At 46.0% G+C, this 22,207-nt stretch overlaps 1 protein-coding gene across 1 annotated transcript in view; it reads right to left on the reverse strand.

Annotated features, from left to right (window-relative positions):
- The window catches only part of LOC137344654 (polymeric immunoglobulin receptor-like), a 67,403-nt gene extending 49,320 nt beyond the window's left edge, over positions 1-18,083 (reverse strand). The window contains exons 1-2 of the mRNA XM_068007778.1: positions 17,986-18,083; positions 1,457-1,786 (exon numbers count right to left, since the gene is read on the reverse strand). Coding sequence (XP_067863879.1) covers positions 1,457-1,786; positions 17,986-18,034 — 379 coding nt within the window. The 5' untranslated portion in view covers positions 18,035-18,083. The remainder of the gene's footprint in view (positions 1-1,456; positions 1,787-17,985) is intronic.
- Positions 18,084-22,207: the final 4,124 nt, after the last annotated feature.

Raw genomic sequence — 22,207 nt, forward strand, 5'->3', positions numbered from 1 at the left:
GAAAGAATTTCAGTTGAAACAGTCTTGCGCAGGACGCCTATGAAATACTTTTGAAGTGCAGTCACTGTCCTTTTGTGGGCAACCAGATTGCGCTCTTCAAAGCCCCACGAACATCAATGAGAAGATGATCAGTTAATCTGTTTTTGGTGGTGTTAGTTGGCCAGGAAATTGGGAGAAATCTCCTATTCTTTGAATATTGCCATGGGATCTATTACATCCAGCTGAGAGTGCAGACAGGGCCTCAGTTTAATATCATCCGAAAGATGGCACCTCCAACAATGCACCACTCCCTCAGTACTGCACTGACGTCTCAGCCTAGATTATGTGCTGGAGTATTACTTAGCCATCATCGTATAAAAGCAGCAGCCTGAGATAACTATCTTAATAGTCAGGATGTACGGTCATGCTACATCACCATCCCTCACTAAGACAGTCTCCAGACACTCACCTTTTTCCATGAAGAGGAGCCTAACAGTACCTATCCAACCCCTCTTTTTCTGTCTGACTGAACTTGTTCTCATCTTGAACATCTCTTTTAACTCCACTCACTTCCTCCAGGTAAACGGTGTTTCGATGAGGATCTGCATGGGTCCCAGCTCTGCCTGTCCTTTTGTAGGATATGTAGAATACTGTTTGTCGCAATTCTACATGGATCCTCCTCCCCGACCTATTCTTCCATGACATTGGCACTGCTTCCTGCTCTCACTCTGATCTTGAGAATTTCATTAACTATGGTTCCAATCCATCATCCCTCACTTCACATGTTCTTTCTCTGATTAGTTCCTTCCCTCTGTCTCTATCTGTCTATCTGTCTCTCTTTCGATGGGCTTTCCGTGGATATAGATCACAGATTCCAGCAACTACCTAGAGTATGCTACTTCCACTCCATTTCCTGTGAAGAATCCATCCCTTTCTCCAGGTTTCTCCATCTCCATCACACCTGCTCTGCTGACTCCACTTCCTGCACCAGAGCTTCTGAAATGCCTTTTTTCCCCTCAACATAGGTTGATATGACCCTTGGTTGTGTACATCCTATTTCTGTGTCTCAGCTCTCACCCTTCCCCCTCTTCTCGCAGCAATAACAGGGTCCCCTGTTTACCTTTTAGTTTTCAGTTCTGAAGAAGGGCCTACCCAAAACATTAACTTGTATTTTCTCTGCACAGATGTCCATTGGCCTGTATATATGTTTACTGTTTTATTTCAGATTTCCAGCATGTTTTTTTCTTTTCATTTCAGACTATATTAATGTAATTCTTCCGCACTATCAGTCAAATGTACAAGATGTTTATTTTTCCTGAATATATATTTTAAGTCTGAGAATCCTTTTTTAATCTCTGAGCAAGACTAAGAATGTTTCCTGTTTAAACAGAAAGCAGTCACAGGGAATAATTCATTTATTTGAATGCTTAAACTTGAAGTAAATAATTAGTAAATGGTCACTAATTACTTATCTTACCTTCAGGAACATTCAATTTGACAGAAGCCATTTCATCCTTGCCAACCTTTGCTATCCCACACCAATACCATCCTGCATCGTTGAGTGATAATTGTTCCATTGTTACAGAAAATACCCCACTGGTTTGGTTGTCCACAATGGACATTCTGTTGAATTCCTCTTGCTGTAATCTTCGAGTTCCAGCCATCACGGTGCATGAAAATCTCTGTGCTCCTTTACACCAGTACTTCTCGAAATCCCTGTTACTTGGTATGCTATATTGACAACGGACGGTGATGGATCCTCCTAATTTTCCGGTCACCTCCCCTGGTCCTGTTACTCCGTATGAACCTGTTAGAACAGAGAGCAATGGGTTCTGTCATGTTATTTAGAGCATGTATTCAAAGAAAGCATGGATGAGGGAAAAGGCACTCAATCCAGTGAGCCTGATTCTCTCATTGACCATGTATAATCTGGCTTATCATGGTAACTGAGTAAACTATCCTTCCTTATCCTTCTTGACCTGTCTGCAGCCTTTGACACGGTTGACCATATCATCTTCCTCCAATGCATCTTCTCTATCGTCCAGCTGGGTGGGACTGCTCTCGCAGTCATAGCCAGAGAAAAACCTGCAACGGCTTCTCTTCCTGCTCCCGCACGGTTATGTCTGGAGTCCCCCAAGGATCTATCATTGGGCCCCTCCTATTTCTCATCTACATGCTGCCCCTTGGCAACATCATCTGAAAACACAATGTCAGGTTCCACATGGACGCTGACGACACCCAGCTCTACCTCATCACCACCTGCCTCAACCCCTCCACTGTCTCTCATTTGTCACACTGCTTGTACAACATCCAGTACTGGATGAGCAGAAATTTCCTCCAACTAAATATTGCGAAGACCGAAGTCATTGTCTTCGGTCCCCGCCACAAACTCCGTTCCCTAGCCACCGACTCCATCCCTCTACATGGCCACTGTCTGAGGCTGAACCAGACCGTTTGCAACCTTGGCATCCTATTTGACCCTGAGATGAGCTTCTCACGACATAACCTCTCCCATCACCAAGACTGTCTACCTCCACCTCCGTAACATTGCCCGTCTCCGTCCCGCCTCAGCTCATCTGCTGCTGAAACCCTCATCCATTAGATGTTCCACTCCATCAAATTCTGGGATTTTGTTGGCACAACATTCAAGATTTCTGTGTGACAATAGTTGCATTTTTCAGTGCCCTTCAGCAACATGGGCATGCATGTGAATGTGTGAAAGGAAATAATGTCTGAGTACTTTGCATGCTGCCTCAGTCAAGCTGCACTGGGCTGAGGATAAACTCTGTGCCATGCACACAATGACCATATACGTTTTGCAGACAAATGATGCCATAGTTAATCTTGGAAATCTTCCTGAGGCTGGGAGACTTCTTCCACATTTGCACCTAAGACTGCTGGGTGTAGGAGATGGTGTTCACTGTTCCTGCCATCCTATTTCTTCTTCAATTCAACACCCCATGAATTAATTCCTAGCTAAGTATTGGGCTATGGCAAAGAAAGACATCTTGCCTTTACACAACACCAGCAGCGCTTAAAGAGCCGCAGCTGCACCATAAACCCTGCCTTGTAATCAGCGAGCTTCTTGTGCCAGTGTGAGCTCATTGATCATATATTAATGAGCTGACATTTCAAGATTCCATACTTCTTAATCTTCTCAAGGTACCATGCGGGAGATTACTAGAGAACATCAAGGGTTATGGAATTAGTAGCAGGATAGCAAACTGGATTAAAAATTGGTTAGAAGGGAAAAAACAGAGCAGGAGTTAAGGGCAGTTTTTCAGAGTGGTTGGAGATGGGTGGTGGTGTCCCATCGGGTTCAGTTCTGAGGCCACTTCTGTTCATTGTGTATATCAATGATTTGGGTATAAGCCTAGAGGGAGTGGTGTTGAAATTTGCAGATGATACCAAAGTAGGAAGTATTGTTAATTCATTAGTAATCCAAAGGAAACTGCAAAGGGATATTGATAAGGTGGAGGAATTGGCTGAAAAGTGACAGATGGAATTCAATGTGTGGTATGATGCATTTTGATTTTAAAAAATCAATAATTATGCTCTGAATGGAATTAGGCTCAGTGCTGTGGAAGAGCAGAGGGATTTGGTTCACAGCACATTAAAGGCAACGCTTCAGGTTGATAAGGCTGGAAAAAAAAGTGTTGGAACTCTAGGGTTTATCACAATAAGTATAGAATATAAAAGCTAGGAGGTAATAATGAGTCTGTATAAAACCGTAAGACCTCAGTTAGAGTACAGTGTGCAATATTGGGCTCCACACTGTAGGAAGGACATTGAGTTTTTAGAGCAGGTACAACACAGATTCATTAAGATGCTGCCTGGTATGTAGAAATACAGATACGAAAAAAGACTTGAAAAACTGGGACTTTTTTCATTTGAACAATGCAGATAACGGGGCAATGTGATTAAAGAGTTTAACATTATGAAAGGATGGGACAGGGTAGATAGAAGCAAATTGTTTCCAGTAGTTGAGGGGACAAGAACAAAAAGCCATAGATACAAGATTACATGTAACATTTAGAACTGAGAGCAGGAGAAACTTCTTCACACGGAGAGTTGTGAGGTTGTTGAATTTACTTCCAGAGTTTGTGATTGAGGCAGAAACTGTCAACATTCAAGATTAGATTGGATAGGTGGATGAAGGAAAAGGGGCTGAAGGGATGTGGGTAAATGTGATTAGAACTATTTGCTCATGTGGAGGGTAAACACCAACATGGACTGGTTGGGCCGAATCACCTATTGTAACGTCTATGTATTTCTATGTACATGAGTTGCCTTTGAGAATATCTGTGTGCTTGCAATAATCCAGTCCCACCAGAAAATCGACCCTCCTGTTTTTTTAGTCCGAACGCTCGGATTCATGTTAAAATATTACTTACAGGCCCATATCAGCACAGACACGATGGGCCGAATGGCCTCCTTCTGTGAGGCATGATTCTATGATTCTACTGTGATTCTATGATTCATTCTTGAAACTTTCACAAATGACCTAAAGTAATTACTTTCATGTATCTGGTAAGAAAAACAATAAAACCCAGAGCTTTTTTTTTTGCAAAGTGCAGTAAACTCTGAGGGTAAAGGGCCTTCAAAAATGTTCATCTAAATGTTGAATTCTTTTCTTACCTATCCAACAAAGATAGTAATAATTTACAACAATATACAAAAAAGGTGATTTTTCGAATGGCCTGTCTGAAGTGTGTTCGTTACTGACTTATAAAGTCCAGATTAAATTCCAGGCAGACTATTTCCCAACCGTTGAAACAGGACTTTAAACAGGTCACCAATTTCATTGACATTTCAACAAATTCCATCTGTTTGTAAGAATAACAAACAGCCTGGATCTGTCCCCTCTTCAAAAGTTAAAGGCGCTATATAAATGCAAGTTGTTGTTGTTGTTGATTGCCATGGCTATTCTTTTCAGTACGTTACAGATCTGTCTAACCTCGGCTTGTGTCACTGAACATTAGATAGGGAACAACTCGCATTTAACAGGTAATCGCTATTATGATATTTCTTTAGTGGAAAGGTTTAACCTCATGGAAAAAATATTACCTACAAGCCACTGACTATGTCCTGCTTTTAAGTATTGAGCCATAATGGCCTTAGCCCAGAATATTCCTTAAAACAAACATCTCTCTGGATATGCTTTCACCAGCATTTTTTGGAACAAAAAACTAAGTTTACTTAGAGTTGATTTCTCAATCACAGCTGCTTTCTCTATGTTCTTTCTGAACCAAAGTTGCTGAGACCTGGGGCTCGAATTTAGCAGGCCTGCGGGTTCCCAGCGCGTGGTCCTCCGGGAGCGTGGTCAACACGCTCGGCGAAATTAGTGGGTTGCCCGCGCGATCGTAGCAGGCAACCCACTAATAGGAATCAATTACCTGCTCCTCCGGGGTCCACGGCGCTGGCCTGCGCGTCGGTCGGGCTGCGCATGCGCAGTACGATCTGTCAGCTGGAGGCTCTCTAGTTAAAGGGGCAGTCCCCCACTGACAGATGCTGCAACCAATGGAACAAATTGCAGCATGGAGCAGCCCAGGGGGAAGGCAGCTCCCAGTTTAATGAAGCCTCACCCCAGCTATCATCAGATGGGGTGAGGAGGAGGGGGAGGACACAGATCTTCCACCCGGCGGGCGGGAGGAAGCGGCCTGCCTCTGCCACCAAGAAGGCCTGGCTCGAGGTGGCACAGGGGGTCACCTGCGCCACCAACATATGGCCCACCTGCTTACAGTGCAGGAGGCGCTGCAATGACCGCAGTAGGTCAGCCGCAGTGAGAACACAAAGTCTTTCCCCTACACTCCGTCTGCCACAACACTGCCCCCACCCCACATCTCCTTCGGCACCGCCAACACTATTCTGTAATATCACCCTTCATACCCACTCAAACCCCATCCTCATCTTACCTCCACCTACTCACCTCGCCAGTACTCATCCTGCCACTAACACGCAACCCAATCCTCATACAATCTCATTGCTCCATCCCATACTCACCCTCTCGTGCATCTCCCTCACGGCCAGCCTCACTCAACCTGCCACCACCTGTGCTGCAGCCACAGGGCATGCATCACATATGTGTAGTAGGCAGCGTAAGGCAAACGTGTCGTGAGCATGAAGGGGGTGCACAAGGGTGTCTGAGGGTTTGTCATGGGTGTTACCTATATTGAATTTCAGAGCAACAAACAGCACACATTATATTGACACCACCACTGCCATGTCTCCGCGAATCCTGTCCGTTGTGTCCAATAATGCCCGCTCCTGGGTATCACTATGAGGACCCACCACTGATGCCACCCATCGTGTTACTGCAGAGTAGGTGCAGGTGTATTTGCAGGGCTCGTCCGCGCAGACGACTGAGAGACATCGGCGGTGTAGCCGGCTGCACCCTGGACGGATGCGGAGGAGAAGGTGTGGAGGGCAGTGGTGACTTTGACAGCGACAGGTAAGCAGTTGGTGCTGGGGCCAGCCAGGAGCAGCTCGGCATGAAAGAGCCTGCAGATCTCCACGACTACATGTCGAGCGAATCTGCGCCTCCCTGTGCACTGCTGCTCGGAGAGGTCCGGGGAGCTGCGCCTCGGTCTGTGGACCCTGTGGCGAGGGTAGTGCCCTCTGCGATGCATCTCTCTCTGCGGTAGCCCTCCCTCCTGCTGTGCAGGTGGGCGTGCAACAACACTGTGTTGGGGGGATCCACGTCTCTGCGGCGGACGGCGTGGACTGCGAGGCTGCTGGGGCTGGTCATGCTCTTCGTCCTCCGAGGGTGTCCACACACCACCCATCTGGCAGGTGTTGGTCTGAGGGGTTGTCCAGGGTAGGTGGGTGGTTCCTCGGACTGGGGCTGCGGTTTCGTGTCGGTCTGTACTCTGGCTTGGCGGGGGGTGGTGGGGGGCAGGGGTTGCCCTATGTGACGCGGTGGCCTCCTGCGTGGGTGAGGGCTCTCCCCCGTGGAGTGCACCTTGGCACCTGCCACAGGCTGCTGGCTGCAACACGCCTGGTTGGAGAGAGACTGTTTCCCCCAGTGTGTGAAGCTCACTGCCTTGAACCTAAAATCCCACACTTCCTCTTTTGACAGCTGATTCAGCTCATTAACTGACCTCAACAAGCAAGGTAAGTACTCTCAAGTGGAACCCCGCTGGCTTTAATTGCCTGCGGGATTCCCACCAGCGGGGCTTGCGCGCGCAGCCCCGCACGTCAGCGCGGTACCCGGAAGTGGCCGGGATTTCGTCGCGATCCGGTCACGTGACCGGATATCGGGATTTTCCGGGCCCCCCCGCTGGAAACCCGCCGGAAACCCGCCGCCAAAATCGAGCCCCTGATGTTACAATGGCTAAGCTGTGCACCAAACCTCCTCTCCCATCTCTCCCTCCCTGCTAGATCCTCAGTGTGATCAGTGGAGTATTCCTCAGCCATGAAACTATTTTCCTGTACTTAAGTATTTGACATAAAGCAGGCGAATGTTTGGTTTGCAAAACTTGTTTCTTATCACCACTGGTTCTTCTGAAGACCAGTCCGTAGCATGAATGAAACATATATAATAAGGACTAGAACTAGGGGGCATAATCTTAGAATAAGGGGCTGCTCTTTCAAAACTGAGATGAGGAGAAACTTCTTCACTCAGAGGGTGGTGGGTCTGTGGAATTTGCTGCCACAGGAAGCTGTGGAAGCTACATCATTGAATAAATTTAAAACAGAAATCGACAGTTTCCTCGAAGTAAAGGGAATTAGGGGTTACGGGGAGCGGGCAGGAAATTGGACATGAATTTAGATTTGAGATTAGGATCACATCAGCCATGATCTTATTGAATAGCGGAGCAGGCTCGAGGGGCCGATTGGCCTACTCCTGCTCCTATTTCTTATGTTCTTATGTTCTTATGAATAGTGCAATATACAGTTTATACCATAAGTGAACAAGGCTTCATAATTCATGAGTGACGCAAGTGAATTAGGACGGTATTAATCAGGAATGTAGTAAGTTGTATATTCCACTTTGTGTTCTGTTGTTAGAAATGGTGCTGAGAAAATTTTGTTTCAGGTTTTTAAAAAAAGTTTTAACGTAGTTTACTATTAGCAAGGAGGGTGCATTAATATGCCCCATCATACCATGTGGGGTGCTTCACATCTTTTTTGGTGCAACTAGCCACCATCTTGAAAATGTCCTTACTAATGGTGAACATAAAAACATTGCAGCATTAAAGGAGTAGCAATATTGGATAGGATAAAAATAGATAAAGAGGAGGTACTTAAAAGGTTGGCAGCTCCCAAAGCAGAAAAGTCACCCGGTCCAGATGGGATGCATCCTAGGTTACTGAGGGAAATAAAGGAGGGAATTGCGGAGGCTCTGGCCACAATCTTCCAATGCTCCTTAGATATGGGGTGGTGCCGGAGAACTGGAGGATTGCAAATGTTACACCCCTGTTCAAACAAGGGGACAGGAGTAAACCCGGCAATTACAGGCCAGGTGGGGAAACCTTTAGAGACAATAATCTGGGACAAAATAAATTGGCACTTGGAAAAGTATGGGCTAATAAATGAAAGTCAGCACGGATTGAGTCGGTGAGCGGCGGGAAAGAGCGAGACCAGAGCGGGGATAAAAACAGCGCGGAGAGAGCGAGAGTTCAGTCGGTGAGCGGCGGCAAAGAGCGAGACCAGAGCGGGGATAAAAACAGCGCGGAGAGAGCGAGAGTTCAGTCGGTGAGCGGCGGCAAAGAGCGAGACCAGAGCGGGGATAAAAACAGCGCGGAGAGAGCGAGAGTTCAGTCGGTGAGCGGCGGCAAAGAGCGAGACCAGAGCTTACTCTGAGAGCGAGACTCTGAGACCAGCGGCAGAGTTCAGGGTGACGTCACCAGTCAGAAAGTGACGCGGCACAGGGGAGGCAGCTGATTGGCGAGTAGGTTCAGGTGAGTATTTCTACTGTTTTACTGTAAGTAAAGTAATAAGAAAGGGAAGGTCTGCAAGTTTTATAGCAGGTAGTGTTTTTTTTAGTGAACCTAGGTCCCTAGTATAGTTAACATTTTCTAATTTCAACGTAATTTAAAAGGGGTAACTAAGCTAAGGCAAGTCATGGCAGCAGACCTCGCACCCGTGATCTGCCCCTCCTGCAAGATGTGGGAAGTCATGGACACTACCAGTGTCCCTGCCGACCATATGTGCAGGAAGTGTGTCCACCTGCAGCTACTGACCGATCGTATCTCGGAGCTGGAGCTGCGGGTGGACTCACTGTGGAGCATCCGCGATGCAGAGAAACTCGTGGATAGCACGTTTAGCGAGTTGGTCACACCGCAGGTAAAGGGTATACAGGCAGGAAGTGAATGGGTGACCACCAGGAAGAGTAAGAGGTGCAGGCAGGTAGTGCAGGGGTCTCCTGTGGCCATCCCCCTCTCAAACAGATATGCCACTTTGGATGCTGTTGTGGGGGATGACTTATCAGGGGAAGGCAGCAGCAGCCAACTTCCTGGCACCACGGGTAGCTCTGCTGCAAAGGCTGGGAGGAAAAAGAGTGGAAGAGCTATAGTGATAGGGGACTCAATTGTAAGGGGAATAGACAGGCGTTTCTGCGGCCGCAACCGAGACTCCAGGATGGTGTGTTGCCTCCCTGGTGCAAGGATCAAGGACGTCTCGGAGCGGCTACAGAATATTTTGGAGGGGGAGGGCGAACAGCCAGCTGTCGTGGTGCACATAGGCACCAACGATATAGGTAAAAAAGGGGATGAGGTCCTAAAAGCAGAATATAGGGAGTTAGGAGGTAAATTAAAAAATAGGACCTCAAAGGTAGTAATCTCAGGATTGCTGCCAGTGCCACGTGCTAGTCAGAGTAGAAATAGGAGGATATTTCAAATGAATACGTGGCTAGAGGAATGGTGCAAGGGGGAGGGATTCAAATTCCTGGGACACTGGAAACGGTTCTGGGGGAGGTGGGACCAGTACAAACCGGACGGTCTGCACCTGGGCAGGGCCGGGACCGCTGTCCTAGGAGGAGTGTTTGCTAGTGCTGTTGGGGAGGGTTTAAACTAAAGTGGCAGGGGGTTGGGAACCTGAGCAGGGAGACAGAGGAAAGCGTATCAGGAAGGGACAGAAGGTATGGAGTAATAGGTAAAGTGTTAAAAAAGGAAAAAGCAGGAACTAAGTGTCACAAAACAGATTTGAAAGTTCTTTATCTGAATGCACGTAGCATTCATAACAAAATGGACGAGTTAACGGCACAAATAACTACGTATGGGTATGATCTTGTGGCCATTACAGAAACATGGCTGCAGGGTGACAACGATTGGGAATTAAATATGCCAGGGTATTTAACAATCAGGAAGGACAGGCAGGAAGGAAGGGGAGGTGGGGTGGCTATGTTAATAAAGGAAGGACTCACTGTAATACAGAGAAATGATATTGGGACAAACCATCAAGATAATGAAACAGTTTGGGTAGAGTTAAGGAATAATAAGGGGAAAAAAACATTAGTAGGCGTAGTATATCGGCCTCCTAATAGTTGCAACTCTGCTGGAAGAAGTATTAATCAGGAAATAGTCGGGGCATGTAATAAGGGAACAGCTATAATTATGGGGGATTTTAACTATTATATTAACTGGACAAATCAAATTGGGCAGAGCAGCCTTGAGGAAGAGTTCATTGAGTGCATCAGGGATGGATTTCTTGAGCAGTATGTAACTGATCCTACAAGGGGGCAGGCAACCTTGGACCTGGTCCTGTGTAATGAGTCAGGATTAATTAATAACGTCCTAGTTAAGGATCCCCTTGGAACGAGCGAGCACAACATGGTTGAATTCTATATCCAATTAGAGGGTGAGAAGGTTGATTCTCAAACAAGCGTACTGAGCTTGAATAAAGGAGATTATGATGGTATGAGAGCGGAATTGATTAAAGTGGACTGGGAAAATAGTTTAAAGGGTAAGATGGTACATGAGCATTGGTGTTCATTTAGGGAGTTATTTTACAACATTCAAAATAAATATATTCCACTGAGGAAAAAAGGGTGTAAAAGAAATGACAGCCATCCGTGGCTAAGTAAAGAAATCAAGGATAGTATCCGACTAAAAACAAGGACATATAAGGTAGCCAAACTTAGTGGGAGGATAGAAGATTGGGAAGTCTTCAAAAGACAGCAAAAAGTAACGAAAGGATTGATTAAGAAAGGGAAGTTAGATTATGAAAAGAAATTAGCAAAAAATATAAAAAACAGATAGCAAGAGATTCTATAGTTATATAAAAAGAAAAAGGGTGGCCAAGGCAAACGTAGGTCCTTTAGAGGATGAGACCGGGAAATTAATGGTGGGAAACATGGAGATGGCAAAAATGCTGAACAAATATTTTGTTTCAGTCTTTACGGTAGAGGACACTAAGAATATCCCAACAGTGGACAAACAGGGGGCTCTACGGGGGGAGGAGTTAAATACGATTAAAATCACTCAGGAGATGGTACTCAGTAAAATAATGGGACTCAAAGCGGATAAATCCCCTGGACCTGATGGCTTACATCCTAGGGTCTTGAGGGAAGTGGCAGTAGGGATTGTGGATGCTTTGGTGATAATTTTCCAAAATTCCCTGGACTCAGGAGAGGTCCCGGCAGATTGGAAAACTGCTAATGTATTTTAAAAGGGTAGTAGGCAGAAGGCTGGAAATTATAGGCCAGTTAGCCTAACATCTGTGGTGGGTAAAATTTTAGAGTCTATTATTAAGGAGACAGTAACGGAACATTTAGATAAGCATAATTTAATAGGACAAAGTCAGCATGGCTTTATGAAGGGGAAGTCATGTCTGACAAATTTGCTTGAGTTCTTTGAGGATATAACGTACAGGGTGGATAAAGGGGAACCAGTGGACGTAGCGTATTTAGACTTCCAGAAGGCATTCGACAAGGTGCCACATAAAAGATTATTGCTTAAGATAAAAAATCACGGGATTGGGGGTAATATTCTGGCATGGGTGGAGGATTGGTTATCGAACAGGAGGCAGAAAGTTGGGATAAATGGTTCATTCTCGGACTGGCAACCAGTAACCAGTGGTGTTCCACAGGGGTCGGTGCTGGGTCCCCAACTCTTTACAATCTATATTAACGATTTGGAGGAGGGGACCGAGTGCAACATATCAAAATTTGCAGATGATACAAAGATGGGAGGGAAAGTAGAGTGTGAGGAGGACATAAAAAACCTGCAAGGGGATATAGACAGGCTGGGTGAGTGGGCGGAGATTTGGCAGATGCAATATAATATTGGAAAATGTGAGGTTATGCACTTTGGCAGGAAAAATCAGAGAGCAAGTTATTTTCTTAATGGCGAGAAACTGGAAAGTACTGCAGTACAAAGGGATCTGGGGGTCCGAGTGCAAGAAAATCAACAAGTTAGTATGCAGGTGCAGCAGGTGATCAAGAAAGCCAACGGAATGTTGGCTTTTATTGCTAGGGGGATAGAATATAAAAACAGGGAGGTATTGTTGCAGTTATATAAGGTATTGGTGAGACCGCACCTGGAATACTGCATACAGTTTTGGTGTCCACACTTAAGAAAAGACATACTTGCTCTCGAGGCAGTACAAAGAAGGTTCACTCGATTAATCCCGGGGATGAGGGGGTGGACATATGAGGAGAGGTTGAGTAGATTGGGACTCTACTCATTGGAGTTCAGAAGAATGAGAGGCGATCTTATTGAAACATATAAGATTGTGAAGAGGCTTGATCGGGTGGATGCAGTAAGGATGTTCCCAAAGATGGGTGAAACTAGAACTAGGGGGCATAATCTTAGAATAAGGGGCTGCTCTTTCAAAACTGAGATGAGGAGAAACTTCTTCACTCAGAGGGTGGTAGGTCTGTGGAATTTGCTGCCCCAGGAAGCTGTGGAAGCTACATCATTAGATACATTTAAAACAGAAAGACCGTTTTCTAGAAGTAAAGGGAATTAGGGGTTATGGGGAGCGGGCAGGAAATTGGACATGAAGCTGAGTTCGGATCGGTCAATGCCCTGTGGGTGGCGGAGAGGGCCCAGGGGCTGAGTGGCCGGGTCCTGCTCCTACTTCTTGTGTTCTTTAGATTTGTGGTTGGGATCAAATCAGCCATGATCTTATTGAATGGCGGAGCAGGCTCGAGGGGCCGATCGGCCTACTCCTGCTCCTATTTCTTATGTTCTTATGTTCTTATTTGTTAAAGGAAAATTGTGTTTGACTAACTTGATTGAATTCTTTGATGAAGTAACAGAGAGAGTTGATGATGGTAGTGTGGTTGATGTTGCATATATGGACATTCAAAAGGCATTTGATAAAGTAGCACATAATAGATTTGTTAGCAAAATTAAAGCCCATGGGATTAAAGGGTCAGTGGCAGCGTGGATAAAAAATTGGCTAGGGGACAGAAAGCAGAGAGTAGTGGTGAATAGTTGTTTTTCAGACTGGAGGGAAGTATACAGTGGTGTTCCCAAGGGGTCAGTATTAGGACCACTGCTCTTTTTGAAACATATTAATGACCTGGACTTGAGTATAGAGGGTATCATTTCAAAGTTTGCAGATGACACGAAACTCGGAAATGTAGTACACAATGTGGAAGATAGTAATAGACTTCAGGAGGACATAGACAGACTGGTGAAATGGGCAGACACATGGCAGGTGAAATTTAACGCAGGGAAGTGTGAAGTGATGCATTTTTGTCGAAAGAATGAGGAGAGGCAATATAAACTAAATGGTACAATTTTAAAGTGGGTGCAGGAACAGAGACCTGGGGGTTCACATACACAAATCTTTGAAGCTGGCAGGACAAGTTGAGAAGGCTGTTAAAAAAGCAAATGCGATCCTGGGCTTTATAAATAGAGGCATAGAGTACAAAAGCCAGGAAGTTACGCTAAACCTTTATAAAATACTGGTTAGGCCTTAGCTGGGGTTTTGTGTTCAATTCTGGGCACCACAGTTTAGGAAGGGTGTCAAGGCCTTAGAGAGGGTGAAGAAGAGATTTACTAGAGAGGTGCCAGGGATGAGGGACTTCAGTTATGTGGAGAGACTGGAGAACCTGGGGTTGTTCTCCTTGGAACGGAGAAGGTTAAGAGGAGATTTGACAGAGGTGTTCAAAATCATGAACGGTTTTGACAGAGTAAACAAGGAGAAACTGTTTCCAGTGGAGGATTGGTTGGTAACCAGAGGACATAGATTTAAGGTGATTGGCAACAGAGCCAGAGGTGACATTTTTTACGCAGCGACTTGTAATGACCTGGAATGCACTGCCTGAAAGGGTGGTGGAAGCAGATTCAATAGTAACTTTCAGAAGGGAATTGGATAAATACTTGAAGGGAAAAAATTTACAGGGCTATGGGGAAAGAGTATGGGAATGGGACTAATTGGATGGCCTCCTCCTGTGCTGTACTTACTATAATATACTATGATATGATATGAACAATGCTGGACAGGAAAAGACCAGCTGGTCCATCCAGCATGATCCGCATAATTGTGATACCCGATAAAAGCCCAGGCCAATTTGGGGGAAAAAAAACTGGGAAATTCCTCTCCGACCTCCACTGGGTGATTGAAACTAGTCCAGGAGATCACTCCGGCCCTGATAGTTCTATGCAGTGCCTGTCTTTTTTACAAGGTGATCTCCGCCCCAGCCAGAAACAGGTCCAGCTCTCGCTTGAAGAAATTCAGCGAATTGGCGTCCACCGCATGCGAAGTATTCAATTCATTTTGCCTTTCACAAGTTAGTCATAAGAAGTATGGATACAAAGCTTCATGACTGTCTGACTCCTGACTTTGTCACAGCCTTGATCCAGACATCGACCCAAAAGCTTGAATGCCAGAGACCTGATCTTGACATTACGGCAGCATTTGACCAAATATAGAGCCAAGGACCCCCTAGCAAAACTGAGGTCAATGAGGGCCAAAAGGAAAATCCTCCAGAGGCCGGAGTCATACCTGACGCACAGGAAGATAGTTTTGATCATCGGAGGCCTATTATCGCAGCCCCTGGACCTTCCTGGTGGCATTCCTCAGGTAACGTCCTTGGCCCAACCATCTTCAACTGCTTCATCAATGATCTTCTCTCTGTCATAAGGTCAGGAGCGGGGCGATACGCTGACGATTCTACAGCGGTCAGCTATATTCACAACTCTTTTGATAATGCCTAGAGCAGGACCTGGACAACATCCAAGCTTGGGCTGATGAATAGCAAGTAAGATTTTCACTACATAAGGATCATCTCCAACAAGAAAAGGCCCAACCACCTCCCCCTGACATCAGCAAAGTAAGACCCTACCACCAACATCTTGGAGGCACCACTGACTAGAAAGGAACTACATCAGCCATATTAACACTGTGGCTGCAACTGCAGGATAGAGGTTGGGTATTCTGTGATGAGTGGCTCACCTCCTGACTTCCTCAAGACCTCGCCATCATCTACAAGGCTCCAGTCCAGGGTATGATGGAATACTCACCACTTGCTTGGAAGGGTGCTATTGCAATAACAGTCTAGGAGCGTGACATCATCCAGGAATAAGCAGTCTGCTTGATTAGTGCTTCTATCACTGAGTTCAATATCCATCTCTTCCACCACCAACGCACTGTGGCTGCAGCATGTACTATTTATAGTTTGCACTGTAACAACTCACCAAGGTTAGTTCGACAGCACCTCTCAGCCCCATGTCTTCTACCCCTGAGAGAAACATGAGCAGCAAAGTAAGGGAAACACCATCACCTTCATGAACCCCTCCAAGACCCCTAATAGAGGTCTTTAAGATTATGAAAGGGTTTGATAGGGTAGACGTAGAGAAGGTGTTTCTACTTGCGGGGGAGGCCAGAACTAGGGGCCATAAATATAAGATAGTCACTAATAAATCCAATAGGGAATTCAGGAGAAACTTCTTTACCCAGAGAGTGGTTAGAATGTGGAACACGCTACAACAAGGAGTAGTTGAGGTGACTAGCATAGGTACATTTAAGGGGAAGCTAGATAAACATGAGGGAGAAAGGAATAGAAGGATATGTTGATGGGATTAGATGAATATCGTCAAATTCATCATCGGAAAGAAGCTCTGCTCTTACCATTGCCTTCTCCTGCAGTAAGTGTTGTATTACTTTTGCTATATGGTGGAAAGTGGGCACTAGTCATTTCTGTTCCTGTGTAATCAAAGCAGGTGAGAAATTTCCAATCACATTGCGTTTGACAATTGCTTAATGTCCCAGGAATGATCAATAACCTGCTGACATCACCTAGCCCTTAGTTTCATATTTAATACAGTGTAATTGATTCACTGAACTAATAAATTCATCCGGGCTGAAAATCTGTAGTTCTCCTCCGCCGCTGTAATAGTGGCTTCTCAGTCACACGTTTGACCCCTGTCGGAATTCCCAGGGTCAGGTAATCCCTGTAGAGTGGGTGGGTGCCATGCCCCAGTATGGGTGCAGCTGGAGCATTGGTGGGAGGGCTGGAAATTGTGTCCTTGTCATTGAACCGTTGGGGTGGATTGGTGGCAGGTCCTGTGGCAGAAAGAAGTGTAAACTGAAGACTGGCCCCTTTTTCACAGTGGTCCTTAGGCAGACTCACAAATCAGTGCACTAAAAACGGAGCTAATTTAAGAGTATTTTTTATTCGTATTGATCGCTGTGGGACTGGCTGATGTGAGAATTTTACCCATGTGATGGGCCCCATGTCTGCCCTCTAGAAAGTACTGTGCACCAAGAAGTATGTTGGGAGCTCCAAAGGTTGGAAGTTGAGCAGGTGAATCCATCCTGCCAGTCTTGCCTCCATCTGTGAAGTCCAATTTGAAGGGGCGAGTGCAGGAACTGCCCTTCCCCAGCCTCACCCCACAAACCCCAACACTGCTGTAATGGGCCGAGAACCAGAGTAACAAGATCCATCTTTGCCTGCCCCAAGCAGTGCCCAAATACCCTGAAGACATCATGAATTTTTGGGGCCACCAACTGTGCATCTAATGAGTACAAAAAACGTCCACAGAATCAGACTGAAAATGGAAAAGCTAGCAGGGTCTTGGAAAGCAGAGTATAAAAAATGGCATGAAAAGACCTACACTTTGCATGCACTTACCTAGTGAACTCATAACAACCTCGTCACTTAAATGTGTCTCAAAAGTGTTGCATGTCGTGATGAATGAAGCTGATAAACAAATAGCCAAGAAATGAATCTTTGTGATAAAAGCAGGCAAATGCTTAGTGCGTTCACATAATCCTGTTAATGCGTTTGTTAAAGTAACATGCCGAGGAATGTCATGATATTTTCTTAATCATTAATATACTAACATTGCTGTCATTTCTATGCTAATATTTTGTTAATATGCATAATATTCTCTGAATCTACTGAATATAAAAATACGCTGTGAAAATCAAGCTTTATAAAGAAAAAAAATCAACCTTCTTGGGCACATAAGAAAGAAAGAGACTTGCATTTATATAGCGCCTATCACGGCTGTAGGATGCCCCAAAGCACTTTACAGCTAATGAAGTACTTTTGAAGTGTAGTCACTGTTGTAATATAGGAAACGCAGCAGCCAATTTGCGCACAGCAAGGTCCAACAAACAGCAATGTGATAATGACCAGATAATCTGTTTTTAGTGAAGCTGTTCGAGGGATAATTATTGGCCAGGATAACGGGGAGAACTCCCCTGATCATCTTCGAAACAGTGCCATGGGATCCTGCACATCCACCTGAGAGGGCAGATGGGGCCTCAGTACTGCACTGGAGTGTCAGCCTAGATTTTTGTGCTCAAGTCTCTGGAGTGAGCCCACAATCTATTGACTCAGAGGTGATCGAGCTACCACTGAGCCACGGCTGACACCTGTGATACATATATAGATACCCATGGACAAATAAAAACTACGTGGTCTGTCAAATACAAGATGTAGATTTTAAAAGAAAAACTCTTTTTTGCAAACACCTGAGGAGAAGGTTAATAAAGTAATTTCTCTCAAATCTGGATCAGGACTCGGATCAGTGAAACTCTGTCATAACAAGAGGTGCGTAATCCCAGTTTGTAATAAAAGTTCGATTGTCTTGGCTTCCTTACCTGATAACGAAACAGTGATCAGGATCATAGTAAATTCAATGTTTTTCATGTTTAAAAAGATCCAGCCAATAGTGCAGACAGAATGTCACTTTGTAGTGTCTGGTTTTATTCCGAAACTGTGGTCACCTTCCTATCTGGTAGATAGAAATAACGGACTTAGCAATGATGAAATATTTGCAAACAGTTGCGCAAAAGCTACTGCGAGGTCAACTGTTACCCAAGGTAATGCTGCTAATGTCACTACAGGTTTTTAGTGGTTTGAGACTTTGCTATATCAGGTGATATTCTAATGTTTGCTCACTTATATCTCTTGCCCATGTCTCATAGATCGAATCATAATTACAGTCTGCTCGCAGGCCTATGGCATTGTATCAGAATCAAATATCTATATCTAATCAAATACCAAATATCTAATAAACAACTGAAAAGCATTAATGAGGAGATTGCACTGCATTCTGTGACAATGATAGCACTTAAAATATTTTATGTTTTTAAGAATTAAAAGAAGCTTGGCTGGCATGGGGGAATGACGTAATTGGAGGATGAACAGAGATATTTATATCACTGCCTACATACGTTCTTTGATCACTAAGCTCTGTAAAAGTCAAGCGATTAAACGTAGGTTTGCAGATCCCTTGGGTTTTCCATATAACTGGATAAAACTTCCAAATTCCACCGCCACCCCCTGAATTTATGTACCAGTATCTGGGAGTATGTTACTGTTGCGAATACTGCTGTGGCTCAGTGGTAGTACTCTCGGGCCCGATGTTACCATGGCGGCGGGTTCGCGGCGGGGGGGCGACCCACGCGCCCGGTGAAATCAGTCTGCCCCGAACGCGATCGCAGCCTGATTGGATCCACTTACCTCTTGTTCCGGGTTCCCCGCTGGAAAGCTGCGCGGCGGGCGGACTGCGCATGCGCAGTAAGCTCTGTCAGCTGGAGGAGCTCTATTTAAAGGGGCAGTCCTCCACTGACTGATGCTGCAAGAAATAGGAAAAATTACAGCATGGAGCAGCCCAGGGGGAAGGCTGCTCCCAGTTTAATGATGCCTCACTCCAGGTATCATTGGATGGGGTGAGGAGGAGGGGGAGGACAGGAGGGCGGGAGGAAGCGGCCTGCCTCTGCCACCAAGAAGGCCTGGCTTGAGGTGGCAGAAGAGGTTACCAGCACCACCAACATATCGCCCACCTGCATACAGTGCAGAAGGCGCTTCAATCATCTAAGTAGGTCAGCCAAAGTAAGTACACTTACTCATTCCCCTACATTCCGTCTGCCACATCACTGCCCCCACCCCACATCTCCTTCTGCACTGCCAACACTACTCTGTCACATCACCCCTCACACCCACTCAAAGCTCATCCTCATCTTACCTGCACTTACTCACCTCGCCAGTACTCATCCCGCCACTACCACTCAACCCAATCCTCATACAATCTCATGGCTCTATCTCATACTCACCCTCTCATGCATCTCTTTCACGGTCAGCCTCACTCAACCTGCCACTACCTGTGCTGCAGCCACAGGGCATGCATCACATATGTGCAGTAGGCAGCGTAAGGCAAACATGTCGTGAGCATGAAGGGGATGCACAAGGGTGTTTGAGGGTTTGTCATGGTTTTTACTTATATTTAATTTCTGACCAACTCACATCACATTTAATATTGGCACCACTACTGTCACGCCTTTGCGAATCTTGTCTGCTTTGTGCAATAATGCCCTTTCCTGAGGATCACAATGAAGACCCACAACTGATGCCACCCATTGTGTCACTGCAGAGTGGGTGTAGGTGTATTTGCAGGGCTCTTTTGCGCAGATGACTGAGAGACGTCGGCGATGTCCCCGGTGGCACCCTGGAAGGATGTGGAGGAGAAGTTGTTGAGGGCAGTGGTGACTTTGACAGCGACAGGTAAGAAGATGGTGCTCGGGCCAGCCGGGAGCAGCTCGGCATGAAGGAGGCTGCAGATGTCCACGACTACATGTCGAGTGACTCTGAGCCTCCGTGTGCACTGCTGCTCAGAGAGGTCCAGGAAGCTGAGCCTCGGTCTGTTTACCCTGTGGCGAGGGTAGTGCCCTCTGCGACGCATCTCTCTCTGTGGTTGCCCTCCCTCCTGCTGTGCAGGTGGATGTGTCACAGCACTGTGTTGTGGAGCTCCATGTGTCAGAGGTAGACGGCGTGGCTGGCGAGGCTGGTGATGCTGTTCGCCCTCTGAGGAGGTCATGACTGCAGCTAGGGCGGCCCCCATCCGGAAGATGCACATCTGAGGGGGTCCGCAAGGTAGGTACATGTGTCTGGATACCGGGGTAAGTGTGCAAGTTGGTGAAATTTGTTGTTAGGAGGAGGGTGGTGGAGGCCAAACTTTGTCCAAAGTGACAGAGTGGCCTCCTGCAATGAGTGAGGGTCTCCACCCCCACCTGTCAAATGGACCTTTGCAGCTGCCACAGGCTGATGGCTGCAACACGTCCATTTGAACTGGGAGTGTTTCCCCCAGTACGGGAAACAGTCCCAGTTGTTTGCAAAATCCCAACCCTCCTAAAATATCACGTTAATCAGGACTCTAAACGACCTGAAATATCTAGATAAATACCTTAAGTGGCACCTCGCCAGCTTTAATTGCCGGCGGGAGTCCCACATGCGGGGGCTGCGCGCACATGTCAGCGCGTCAGTGGGGAACCCGGAAATGGGCCAGGTTGGAGCCGGGCTCCTGACCCGCCCCGGGAATCCCCGATTTTCGGAGCCCCACCCCGCCAGGAACGCACCCGATCGCGGGGGCTAAAATCATGCCCGAGTTCGTCTCTGAGTGAGAAGATTTTCAGTTCAGTTCAAGTCCCACTCCAGAGAGAGCACTTAAGGCTAGGCTAACACTTCAGTGCAGTACTGAGGGAGTGATGCAGTCTTTCAGATGACACATTAAACCCAGGCCCTATCTGCAGTCTCGGGTGGACGTAAAAGATCCCATGGCACTATTTGAAGAAGAGCAGGAGAATTCTCCCCGGTGTCCTAGCCAACATTTATCCCTCAACAAACTTCACTATAACAGGCTATCTGGTCATTTATTTCATTGCTGTTTGTGGGATCTTGCTGTGCACAAATTGGCTGCCGTGTTTCCTACATTACAACAGTGACTACACTTTAAAAGTACTTCATTGGCTGTAAAGTGCTTTGGGATGTCCTGAGGTCATGAAAGGTCCTATATAAATGTGAGTCTTTCTTTGTTTCTTCTTTTTGCGAAGTAGAAGTAACTTCTTGTATGCCTTTGTTCCCTGACCTGTATGGGCTTCTGCGTTCGAGGGACAAACCCCTCTTTTGACACAAGGAGTGCTGTTTCCCTCACTCTGTAAGGGAAGACTCTTGGGTGCCTCTTAGGAAAGGTCCTCTAGTTTTACTCAAACTTCTTCCAGGGAGTCAAAAATAGATGCCATCTGTTCACTAAGCAGCCTCTTCCATTTAATGGATAGCTCTAACAGCCTTTTCTGAAGGTGAGGTAGGAATCCTGATATTTGTATTCAGACAAATCTGCAAAGAATTACTCCCTCAGCACCATATCAAAACATCTATAGCTAGCTTGACAAGAGTTGCTCTTATTAGCCTGAAGTCTGCCTTGTAGGACTATACATAGTCTATTTATGTAGAAATGGTATCATCCTCTAGTATTGGTCAGCAACTTAGATGCTGTAGTCACACATTTGACACTAATGTTACATGGGTAAGATGGGTATAGAGGGATATGGGCCAAGTGCAGGCAATTGGGACTAGCTTAGTGGTATAAACTGGGCGACATCGACATGTTGGGCCGAAGGGCCTGTTTCCATGTTGTAAACTTCTATGATTCTATGATTCTAATGACTGAAGGATGCTCAGATCCAGGGGCACCTGAAGACTCTGCACCTGGTACCTCCTCGGATCAGAGGATTTGAGGGGGACAGGCAAGGCAAGAGAAGCTGGAAAGGTAAGTATTACCCTTCTCTTGCAGCCTCCCAACAGCCAACAGCAGATTACTTCCTGTATTACATGTAAATGACAACAGGGCTAATTTTGCAAGTCTGCACCCGAGTTTCGGATATGTGTTATGACTGGGCAATGGTCCACACTGGCATCACAAACTCTTAAACAATAACCCCTCCTCAACCTTTGTGTTTTGGATCAAAAATTAATTTGTGTTTTGAATGTAGTTTACGTAATTTGCTTAATGAAAGGTAAAACTAAAAGCCACATACTCAGATC

This window comes from Heptranchias perlo, chromosome 27 (genome assembly GCF_035084215.1).
Source record: "Heptranchias perlo isolate sHepPer1 chromosome 27, sHepPer1.hap1, whole genome shotgun sequence".
In the NCBI taxonomy this organism is placed as follows: Eukaryota; Metazoa; Chordata; class Chondrichthyes; order Hexanchiformes; family Hexanchidae; genus Heptranchias; species Heptranchias perlo.